We start from the raw sequence: 12,621 nt of genomic DNA, 5'->3' as shown, positions 1-12,621 counted from the left end.
AGGACAGGATCTGCTAGTATTGACTGTTAAGTTTACCTCAGAATAATGGTCACAGTTCTGATGGATTGGAAAATATCAGTGTGTTTGAAAGCTGGAACCAAACAAATAACTTCAGGAAGAAAATGTGATATGAAGAGGAAAAACTAATTTGTTATAGAGTCATTCAGCTCACCTTATCCATACTGACCAGGTTTCCCAAAATGAATCTGTCCTGTTTGCCTGTGTTTGGCCCAAATCTCTCTCAACCTTTCCTGTGCATGCCCCTGTCCAAATGCCTTCCTTGCTGTTTTGAATAAAATGCTGGGAACGCTCAGGAGTTCAGTCAGTGTCTTTGATGATAACTAGAAAATTCTTTCCATCATGCAGCAGTACTGAGTGTTACCAGCATTTCCGATTTTGTTTCAAGATTTTAAACATATACAATCATTCACTTAGTAAAAATCTAAACTTTTTGTTTTACTAAGCAGGGAGTAAACATTCACTCCTTCCAGCACTGACACTCAGTTGTGGCAATGTGTACTATTTAAAAGATATACTGCAAAAATTCACTGAGGCTCCTTAGACACCACTTCCGAAGCCAGGGACATTACCATCTAGACGGGCAAGAGCAGGCGATACATGGGAACCCTACCGACTGCAAGTTCACCTCTAAAACACTCAACATTCTAACGGAAATATATTGCCCTTCCTTCTGTGATGTTGCACACCCTCCCTCACAACGCTGTCAATCTATCTACAACAGGTGGACTGCAGTGGTTCGAATCAGCAGCTTACCACCGCCTTCTAAAGGACAACTCGAAGCAATAAATGCCAGCAATGCTTACATCCCATGAGTGAATAAAAAATGTATCAGTTACAATAGATCTGTACACTACATTCTGACACATTGGTTATGTTTATGTGCATTTAGTTTCACAAGCTGAGGATGTCAATTGAGGAAAACCTGCCCACATACAGGTCCTGGCAAGGAGAGGTATGTGAGCACTTTTAATTCAACATGTTAATTACTTACCATTGTGCACATTATCATAATTATATGATTGCAATTTTAACTTACATTTATTATTATCTGCTATTAAACACCACCTCCAAAGATGCAGCATTTTTCTTGCGCGTGCCTGTGCATAACATGGGTCAGAGAAGTTTTAAGTAAAGAATGAGACTATTCAACCTATTGCTAACTGTTGAAGCAATCCCAAGGCAATCCTGGTGATATGCTTTAAATCCTATCTCCATGTGTTTTTTCCACTTTGATATTTACCCACCTTTTCTTTAATGTTGCATTGATTTTTTTACATAGATTTAGCATTTGGAGAAAATTAACAGACATCTGCATAATGAAATTGGTCCTTATTGTTTTGTTTTATTCTATTTGAGGTCAATTTAAATTGATGTCCACTTGTAATCAGAGGAAATCATCTTTCCATATTCACTACAATAATTAGTCAGGCCCTGAATTTTAGGTAACTAGAAGGCATGGTATTTTCTTCAAATTTTTTTTTAAATAGCCCATTAACCTGGATGTAAGCAAGTGACACTTTTTAAATCTTTGGAGCAAAACTTGAAAACGTGAAGAATGATTGTAAAGGATCTGTATAAATAAATATAATGTGGTTAAAGGGACATCAGCTAGCATGTATTCAGACAGCCCAAACAACACAATCACTACCCATGATATTTTAATTTAATTGAAAAATGTCTATTGCATTCTCACAAGAAACAGACAAATGAATAAAAAGAAAATAATATACAGTGAAAATAAATAGCACACTTTTAGTCACCTTCAGTGACCTTCAGTCACTGAAGGCAGTTTACTTGTCATAACAGCCAAGCAGTGAAGGAATTACAAAGAAAACTCTAAAATTGTGGGAAAGCAGGGAGCAAACACATCTACCCTAAAGTGAACAGAGGCTGGGATCCATCACCACTGAGCAGAAAACAAACCCTTACCCCCATCACCGTCACAAACCTTACTCTTTTCACTCACTAGCTGAGACCAGGCCTCTTCCACTACTCCTACAGCAACTGATTGGAGAGATTGAAACAGACAGATAAGGAAAAGGTGGATTCAAGACATTGCAAGGACTTTGAGGGAGAAAGCAAGATCAGCAATGAGGGAAAACACAGCAAAAAGGGTAGAGGAAGTGCAGAGGAGGCATTTTGAGGAAGGGTTTGAAGCATAGAACTATCAAAAGCAGGATTAAACCATTTGGCTCTTTTGAGTCTGCTCTTCTATTCATTATGATTGTGGCTGATCATCCAGTTCAATAGTCTGTTCCTGCTTTGCCCGATGTCTTTTAATATCTTTAGCTTGAAGTGTTTTATCCAGCTCCTCTTGAAATCATACAATGTTTTGGCCTTTCTGTAGTAGCCAGTTTCACAAGCTCACCACTGTCTGGGTGAAGATGTTTCTCCTCCTTTCAGTCCTAAATGGTTTATTTCATACCCTTAGAGTCTGGGCTCCCCTATCAGAACTATGAATGATCTCAAAACTGGTGGCTAGTTTAATAAATGAATTGTTATGCTTTATTTGCAAATTAAACTGGAGTCCAAAGACCTGTATCTTCGAGAATTATTTCAGGTTGTATGAAACTGAGAGAGAGTGCATTATTGATTTGCACAGTGTTGTGTTCACCTCGCAGAGTAGTTTTTAAGATCTGTCAGTTCGTATAACACTAATCTAACTCACCAATATTGCACAGCATGAGGTGAGCCCTCGGGTCCAGAGGGAATGGGAACATCAGGAACGGATGCGAGAAATTGCAGAGATGCATGGTCGACAACTTGCAGATATTCAAGCTCGAAACAAGGATTTGGAGCAGCAAAGAGATGGTAGGAAGATTTTTTGCATCCTGTTTTCTATTTGGGAGCAATAGAGACTTTGCCTTCTGTACAATGCATGCAACGTTGTTTACTTAACATTGCTCAGATCTTTTGAGTGTAGAAGTTAGGACGTCATATTGATATTGTACATGATGTTGGTGGCCTCTCCTGGAGTACTGTGTGCAGTTCTGGCCACCTTATTACAGGAAGGATATTATTAAGCTGGAGACAGTTCAGAAAAGATTTATCAGAATGTTGCTAGGAATGGAGAGGCTGCATAGGTGAGGACTTTTCTCACTGGAGCATAGGAGCTTGAGGGGTGACCTTACAAAGGTCTCTAAAATCATGAGGGGTATAGATAAGGAGAATGGCAGGTGTCTTTTCCCTAGGATAGGGGATTTCAAGTCAATGGGGCACATTGTTAAGGTGAGAGGAGAAAGATTTATAAAGGACGTGGGGGACGACATTTTTATACTGAGAATGGTTTGTGTGGAATGAACTTCGAGAGGAAATAGTGGATGCAGGTACAGTTACTACGTTTAAAAGCTGTTTGGATAAGTACATGAACAGGAAAGGTTTGGAGAGATATGGGCCAAGTGCAGGCAGATGGGACTAATTTAGTTTGGGATTATGGTCGACATGGACTGGTTGGACTGCAGAGTCTGTTTACATGATATCTGACTTTTAAGAATTGTTTTCCTCTGATCTGACTTTGGGTTTGAGTTTCAAACTTCACTGGCACAGGACAGAGCTCATGATGACATTTGGGAATGTCTGTGTTAAGTGTTTGCTGTGTTTTCATGTTTAAAGTTACTGCTTAGTTGTTGTGCTTATCATAAAGCACCTCAATGGAAGGAAAGTGAAGTGGCTCAGTTTATCCTCCAATACTATTGCTTCCCACCTTCAGACTGTTGAGTTCGACACCTTCAAATTGTGAACCAACACCCATTTCCTCCTTTTTTTTTTACATTCTGTTATCATGTCTTCTCGCCTCCCCCCTCCCCCGGAAGCCTGTCTGTCCTTTCAGGTCTGAGCCTTAGAAATGGAAATGTGTTGCTGGAAAAGCGCAGCAGGTCAGGCAGCATCTAGGGAACAGGAGAATCAACGTTTCAAGCATTAGCCCTTCTTCTTGAGCCTTAGAAACCCCATTGTTCTGCCATTCTCACATTCCGATCACTTCATCTGGACTATCAGCATCTTTTCTCCACCAGCACCCTATTCCCACCACTAACCCCCACCCCAAACTATCGCATAAATGCTGTCCCCTCCACATTTCAGCTCTGATGTAGAGTCATCTAGACTTGACATGTAAGCTTGCTGTCTTTCCATGGATGCCGCCTGACCCCCTGTGATCTCCAACATTTGTTGTTCTCAGTTGTTGTTGATAGTTTGGATAATTCAATAAAGGCACTCAAATTCTTCATTAAAATTGGGTGAAAATAGCCTCAGTCAGTAATATAAGGCAATGTAGGCAGTGTGTGATAGTTAAATTTATTTTTCTCTCTATTATGTGGCTTTATGTTAAAGTTTATATATGCCCTGCATATGCTATAATCCTTTATGTTATTTATTTCTGTCTAATTGGGAGCTTGTGGAGTTCTGGAAGGAGTGAACTCTGTGGAAATTGGACGAGAAATTGAAAATTCCAGCAGGCAATTCCCCTGTGTCTGAAACCCATCAAAAGAATCCGTTAAAGATAGAGAGTTTGGAGATTTCTGTACAAACTAAGTTGAAAGCTATCCTGGAGCGTTTGCATGACTAAAATCCTAGTTCAACCTACTTCCCCCACCACCTTCCCTCCAAACAGGCTTGGTTTCCCATTCCCCTAGCAATGGCTCTGAACCCTCTCCTAACACTGGCTTTGACACCTTCCTCCCTACTGCCTCTGGACCAGTTTCAACCATACATCAGCGAAAACAAGCCCCTCTCACAGAGTAGACCCAAAGCTCCCCAATACCACTGCGATTAACACAGCCCTTGCTGGTCCTGACACCCTGCAACTACTTCCCTGTTGCCAGACCAGACACTCACCCACTGGCCCAGCCACACACCCCACCTTACCCCGAATCCTCCCCAACGTGACATACCTATGCTCCCTCTGGCATCCTTGACCCCATCCTTACCTGACGTACCTACCCTTGCCCAGGGTTGTCAAAGTGTGCAGCTTTGCTGCTGGATTTAAACCTCAGAAAACAGCTACCGAACCTTACCAAATGGGACATGTTTGAGTTCTCCCAACTATTCCGCACCACAAAAGGATTGTTTGACTTCAGGTCCACTCTGATTTTCTGAAGAAGCCAGGATTAGAATTCCCAACTAAAAATATGGAGCACAGTATTACCGTTTAAAAAACAAGGAGCAGAATGGAAATCTGGCTGAGATTGCCACTGCTCATAATGTCCTATCTGTTTAAATTGTAACAGGACAGTGGATGGTACAGCAAAGTTACTCAAAAAGAATGAAGTAACCGTTCAAGGGTTAGAGTTTCAACAGTGTGTCAATGGACCTCTCACCTGAAAAGTAGCAGGTATAAAGTAGGGGCCATTTCTTGTCTGAACACCCCTGTGCAGTTACCATTCTTGTTACAGTTGCCTCAACTGCCTACCCTGATAGAACTTTGTGAAGAGTCCTCTGAGCGTAATGATGGTGTTGCTTTCTTGTTTTGTTTTATCTCTATTTCAAAATTCCTCAAATCATCCTGCCCTCTCCCCACACTTCCTTCACACTTCTGCTGTTGCCAGCTCCTCTGATATGAACTTCATCACTGTTAAGGAATTCCTTTTCATTTATTCGTGGGATGTGGAGATCACTGCATTTATTGCACATCCCAAAGTGCCCTTGAGAAAGTAGTGGCAAGCTGTTTTCTTGAACCGTTGCTGTCCTTTTGGTGCAGAAGCATCCTAAGTGCTGTTCAGGATGCAGTTCCAGAATTTTGACCCAGGAAGTCAGGTTGGTGATCAACTGGTGTTCCCATGTATCTGCTGCCCTTGTCCTTTGACCTGATCTGGCAGAGAACTTAATCAGAGTGAGTTTTAAGGATTTGCTTGAAGCAGGAGAGGAAATTGGGGAAGTAAGAGTCAATGTAAGTCAATAGGTATGGGAATAAGTGGAAATGGTGTAAGGTGATTTAGAGGCACTGGTTAGTTATGTGTCATAATGGTCTTAAATGTGTAAAGTAACAATTCAATCTGATTTAACAAAAACATTACTGTAGGAGATCTATTAATATCAATTCATCAAATAACTGAAGTTAAATTCTGAAATAAATATTTAATGCATAAATACATCTATATTACATTGATCTGTTAATGTGAATTGTGGAATCTTTCAGCCCAAGTGATCTCTGCTGGTGTTTTGACTCTGAGTCTTTGACCACACTAATGACCTTATCTAAACCTGCCCCAGAATCCCTTTACTCCCATTTCTGTCATGCATGTAAATGCCTTCTTTCATGTATGGACACAGGCATTATAATTAGACTTTAATGTCAATGGTATATGGACATCCAGGCTACAATATTATGTGGCTTGAGAGGTTCTTGAGCTTGGAGAATCTGTCATTTCAAATGTTGTGCTCCTACTCGAAGCTGTTTTAATTGTAGTGAGCTTCGTGATATCTGTATTTCCTGCCATGGATAGGTGGGACACTTGATTGACATATTAACCAAGGATCCCAAATGTAAATGGGAACCTGATTTTAAATGACCTGCTGCGTAGAAAAGAAGGTGAGGCTTCCAGCACCACAGCTTTCTGTGGTTTTTCCAGCATTCTTTGTGAGCGAGCATGAACAATAAACCTTTGGTCTCCTAATCCTGAACCCAGCTCCAATGTTCTGCAGCTTGCACCATGTCTAAACTTAGCAGGCAACAGGTCAGCATCAGATCCAATGATCAAGAAGCCCAACTATTAAGTTTAACTTGATCTCCATGTCCCTGAGCATACTGGATTCTTCCACCATATTCAACCTCTACCTCCCTCTCTACATTAATTTGAACGCCCTCATTTGCAAAACTGGGATGTTCTATTCCTGGTACAAAGTTTTACTCACCAGAACCTAGTGGTTTGGAGATAGTGAGAACTGCAGATGCTGGAGAGTCAGAGTGGAGCTGGAAAAAGCACAGCAGGTCAATCAGCATCAGGTGAGGAGGGGAGTCGATGTTTCAGGTCAGAACTTTTCATCCGGATTGGAACCTAATAGTTAGCATGTCTGATTCACAGTCCTGCCAGGCTTCAGGCTGCTGACTTGCATGTTTAGGAAATATGAGAATGCTGTGAATCAAACCTGTTTATGTCTGCCCTGATTCTCCAATTTATGCTCCTAATATAAGGCCCTGTCCCAGGAATGAGTCTTGTAACATTATGTCCAAAATGCAGTTTATTCATGATGTCTCGGGTCGATTGTTTCATAATTTTAGACAGCAATTCAATATTGTAAGGATCACTGGGCTTCTTTATTTTTGTCAGAAATTCGTCAGCGGCTGGAAGAGCTTTCGTCCAAAGAGCATTTCACCACCCATATTGAACAAATGTTGCTGGAGCTTAAGGCACAGGAGGAGAAGAATCTACGTGCTTTAGATGCACTTCGAGAGCAAATTGAGCTGCTGCAGATGGAATCTGTGTAGGTATATAAGTACCAGAGAACAGTCAACCAGAAGACACTAACATAAACTTAAAAGGATGCTCTCTAGAGGGCTCAATACTTTCTTGACATTTTCATTCACTTGCTATGGGATCAATGGTCAGCGTCTAGTGCCCTTGAGAGGTTTGATCAGCTGTTTCACAGGATAATTCAGAATCAACCACAACGTTGTGAGTTTTGAGTCATGTTTCAGGCCAGACCAGGGGATGATGGCAGATCACCTCCCCGAAAGTACGTTAGTGAACCAAATGGGTTTTTCCAACAATCAATAGTGGTTATGTGGTCATCATTACAATAGCATTTAATTCCAGATTTATTTTACTACATTCAAATGTATCATGGTGGGATCTGTCTCCCTTTCCCCAGAACATTAGTCTGCGATTCTGAGTTACTTGTCCAAAATTAATCCATTAGCACTGGATTACATTATGACTATTCAATTACTTCCTCCTTAGACCATAAGACATATTAGTGGAAGTAAGGCCATTTGGCCCATCGAGTCGACCTGCTATTCAATCATGGCTGATGGGCATTTCAATGCCATTTATCGCCATTCTCCCCATAGCCCTTAATTCCTTGTGAGATCAAGAATTTATCAATCTCTGCCTTGAAGATATTTAATGTCCCGGCCTCCATTGCGCTCCAAGGCAATGAATTCGACAGGCACTCCACTCTCTGTCTGAAGAAATGTCTCCTCATTTCCGTTCTAAATTGACCCCCCCCTCTAATTCTAAGGCTGTGCCCACGGGTCCTAGTATCCCTGCCGAATGGAAACTAATTCCCAGTGTCCACCCTTTCTAAATCATGCATTATCTTGTAAGCTTTTATTAGATCTCCCCTCAACCTTCTAAACTCGAATGAATACAATCCCAGGATCCTTAGTCGATCATTATATGTTAGATCTACCATTCCAGGGATCATCCATGTGAATCTCTGTTGGACACGCTCTGGTGCCCATTATATCCTTCCTGAGGTGTGGGGCCCACAATTGGACACAATATTCTAAATGGGGCCTAACTAAAGCTTTATAAAGTCTTAGTAGTACATCGCTACATTTACATTCCAACCCTCTTGAAATAAATGACAACATGGGCTCAGTGGTTAGCACTGCTGCCTCACAGCGCCAGGGACCCGGGTTCAATTCCCGCCTCAGGCAATTGTCTGTGTGGAGTTTGCACATTCTCCCTGTGTCTGCGTGGGTTTCCTCCGAGTACTCCGGTTTCCTCCCACAGTCCAAAGATGTGCAGGACAGGTGAATTGGCCATGCTAAATTGCCCGTAGTGTTAGGTGCATTAGTCAGGGGTAAATGTAGGGGAATGGGTCTGAGTGGGTTGCTCTTCGGAGGTCGGTGTGGACTGGTTGAGCCGAAGGGCCTGTTTCCACACTGGAGGGAATCTAATCTAGTTACATGTGTTTTCTGAACCACAAACTCAACCTGCAAGTCAATCTTTAGAGAATCTTGCATTAGCACTCCCAGATCCCTTTGTACATTGGCTTTATGAATTTTCTCACTGTTTATAAAATAGTCCTTGCCTGTATTTTTTTTTTCCAAAGTGCAAGACCTTGCATTTGCTCACATTGGATTTCATCAGCCATTTCTTGGATCACTCTCCTAAACTGTCTACATCCTTCTGCGGCCTCCCCATCTCCTCAGAACTACCTGTCTGACCGCCTAACTTTGTATCATTGGCAAACTTTGCCAAAATGTCCCCAGTCCCTTCATCCAGATCATTAATATATAAAGTGGCCCCAATATTGAACCTGCGGGACGCCACTTACGTCTGGCAAGGGTTTATGCTTGTATTTCAATTTCTTTTGCAATCAGTCGAACTGTTGTTATTTTGACAAGAATGAAATCAATGTTTTGACTCAGTGTTGTAAATTCTATATAATTCCACTGATTTGTTTCCTTGTCCTAGTATCAAACAGGATTCAGTCAATGTCGTAGACCATTCTCCTGCACAGAAAAAGGAGGACAAGATGCCACTTAATTTTGTAACGTTTGCCAGTGGTGATAGCCTATCAACTGAAATAGGGTGAGAAAACCATACTTTACAAGTATACTTCAATACAACAGGTTTACCCACTGAGCAATGACAAAATTGTATCTTAACTGAATCTAATTCACTTTTTAATTATTTAACTATGCATGTGTTGACCTAATACTTGAATTACTTTTTATTTTGCCATAGCTTGAGTTATGATTTAATATTATACCTGATCAGAAATATTTTCAATTTTTAAAAAATCCAACAGTTTCTAATCTTAAAGTAGGAGTTGGTGCTTTGCTTTATGGCTAGTTTATATCATTCATGCCTGTTCGTATTTTACAGATCTCAATCACTAATATTTTAACATTAAATAAAAGTAACTATTGTTCTTAAAGTATTATTCTTAAGAATTTTCAATTTATGAAATAATTTATTGTTCTTTGGCATCTGACTGTGTGTCTTTAAGAGAGAAAGTGTTCAAAATGTAATTGCCTACAGAAAGTATCAACTTCATAATGAGTTTTATTAACTTTAAGCAATATATGTCAATAAACAAGGGCGGCTCAGTGGTCAGCATCACTGCCTCACAGCACCTGGGTTTGATTCCACCCTCGGGTGACTGTCTGTGTGGAGTTTACATGTTAGGTTTTCTCTGGATATTCCTATTTCCTCCCACAGTCCAAAGATGCCGAGTTACTCATAGTATCCACGGATGTGTAGACTAGGTGGCTTAAGCATGAGAGATGCAGAGTTACAGGAATAGGGTAGGGGAGTTGGGTATAGCTCAATGTGGACTCTATGGGCTGAATAGCCTGCTTCCACGTTGTAGGGATTCTATGATTCTGTGAATCAGCATCCCTCAGATGTAAACTTACCCCTAATCAGGGCAGGCTGAATGGTCTACTCCTGTTCCGATATTCCTCTGATTATTTCCTCAGATGGAAGGTCATTGTGGTGGAATTAGCAGCTATTCAACCTCCACATCAGACGTCTGGTAAAGTTCAGTCAAATTAACATATTTTTTGGACAAAATCTCAGCAGAATTTCCAACATTCAGAATAGTGTGAAGGGAAATAACAAACTCAGTCTTCAAACGGTAAAACTGTGTGCCTTACTCACTGCTAGCAAGGAGAATCAACTTTCACAATAATTTAGAAATTCATGTTGTGCAGGATTTTTTTTTAAATTCCCTTCCATTCATCACAGCAATACTAAGCATCAGATATAATATGCTGACATTCAATGATATTATGATAGTAATTGTACAGCAATGTAGAAAATTAGAGGAAAAAATAAATTAAAGAAGAAAATATGTGTCAATGAGTAAATGATATAGAGGTGCCAGCATTGGACTGGAGTGGACAAGTTAGAAGTCAGACGACACTAGGTTATAGTCCAGGTCACCTGATGAACTTGTCGAACTATAACCTGTTGAACTGTAACCTGGTGTTGTGTGACTTCTGATTATTAGTAAATGCAGTTGAGAAACAAACTGAACATGGAATGTTTGGAAGTGAGGTGAAAAAGCAAAACAAACGCAAAGTAGATTTATGAAAAAATGGCTGGCAGTTAACATGAAAACAAATCGGCAAGTTTTTAAAAAGCACATCAGTAATGAAAGTTTAATAAAATTAAGAGTTAGAAACAGAAAAGGGATATACTAAAAGGTGTTAAACTAATACTTTGTATTTGTCTTTACCAACAAGCTAAATGCTGCCCAGGCCATCATGACAGGGGAGAAACCCGATCACTAGAAATGTTTAAAATTTATAAGGAGGCGATATTTGATAAGCTGTTAATACTTAAAAGTTGATTAGCTACCAGGACTGGATCAGAAACATCCAAGGATATTGAAGGGAGTGAGAGTGGAAAAGGCAGAGACACTGGCAACAATCTTTCAATCTTCCCTAGTTTCAGAGGTGATACGGAAAACTGGAGAATTGTAAACATTATGCCCTTGTTCAAAAAAGATTGGTCCAGCAATTACAGACCAGTCAGTTTAACTTCAAGATAGAATTAATAGTGCCATGATAAATGTGGATGGATTTGGAAAAGTTAATATGGATTGTTAAGGGAAGTTTCTGGAGTTGCTGAGATTGAAGACATAATAGAGAAGGTTGATGAAGGGAAGCTGTTGATGTCGTTAACTTGGATTTCCAAGAGACATTTGATACCGTACCCCACACAGACTTGTGAAGGGAGTGATAGTTTATGAAATAAATGGGACAGTAGCAACGTAGATACAAAATTGGACAATTGATAAAAAAAAAGTGAACAATGAACATTTTCAAGCTGGAAAAAGATTTGTAGTGGTGTTCACCGAGGGTGGGGTGGGAGGGGGGGGGGGGGGAGGAGGAGGTTGACGGTTGGTATTGAAATCTTTGCTTTTTCTGATATTGATGAATAGTCTAGATACAAGTCTTGGTTTCTTAAGGTGGGTGTTGTTTCTGGCTCTTTTTTTCAAGGGAATGTAGACAGGTTCTAAATTGATGATCGATGTTTTTATGAATGGAGTTCTGGTTAGAATGCCATGCCTCGAAGAATTCTTGTGTGTGTCTTTGTTTCAGCTGTCCTAAGATGTGTCTATTGTCCCATTCAAAGTGGTGTCCTTCTTTGTCTGTATGTATAGAAGCTAGTGAGAGTGGGTCATGTCTTTTGGTGGCCACCTGGTGCTCATGTACCCTGGTGGCAAGTTTCCTGCTAGTTTGTCCGATGTAGTGATTTTTGCAGTTCTTGCATGGTATCTTGTAAATGATGTTAGTTTTACTGGTGTTATCTAATGGATCCTTTAGGTTCATTAGTCGCTGTTTGTGTGTTGGTAGGTTTGTGGGCTATCATCATGCCAAGGGGTCTGACTAATCTGGAAGTCATTTCTGATATGTCTTAGATGTCAGGTAATATGGCTATAGTTTTTGATTGCTTTGTGTCTGCTTGTTTGGGTTTGTTTCTGAGGAATCAGTGGATTGTGTTTTTTGGATACCCGTTTTTCTCAAATGTCATATAGATATTTTTCGTCTGCCTTTTGTAGTTCTTGGATGCTGCAGTGTGATGTAGCTTGTTGAAATAATGTCTTGATGCAGCTCTGTTCGTGGGTGTTGGGTGATTGCTTCTGTAGTTAAGTATTTGGTCCTTGTGTGTTGTTTTACTGTAGATGTTGGTTTGAAGCTCT

At 40.4% G+C, this 12,621-nt stretch overlaps 1 protein-coding gene across 2 annotated transcripts in view; it reads left to right on the top strand.

Annotated features, from left to right (window-relative positions):
* ccdc17 (coiled-coil domain containing 17) overlaps window positions 1–12,621 on the top strand; it is a 54,682-nt gene that overhangs the window by 17,325 nt on the left and 24,736 nt on the right. For both annotated transcript variants that reach the window (XM_043699125.1, XM_043699126.1), the window contains 4 exons: window positions 911–973; window positions 2,703–2,832; window positions 7,287–7,440; window positions 9,381–9,497. In XM_043699125.1, coding sequence (XP_043555060.1) covers window positions 911–973; window positions 2,703–2,832; window positions 7,287–7,440; window positions 9,381–9,497 — 464 coding nt within the window. The remainder of the gene's footprint in view (window positions 1–910; window positions 974–2,702; window positions 2,833–7,286; window positions 7,441–9,380; window positions 9,498–12,621) is intronic.

This window comes from Chiloscyllium plagiosum, chromosome 11 (genome assembly GCF_004010195.1).
Source record: "Chiloscyllium plagiosum isolate BGI_BamShark_2017 chromosome 11, ASM401019v2, whole genome shotgun sequence".
Lineage (NCBI taxonomy): Eukaryota > Metazoa > Chordata > Chondrichthyes > Orectolobiformes > Hemiscylliidae > Chiloscyllium > Chiloscyllium plagiosum.
This window is presented reverse-complemented; position numbering and strand designations above follow the sequence as displayed.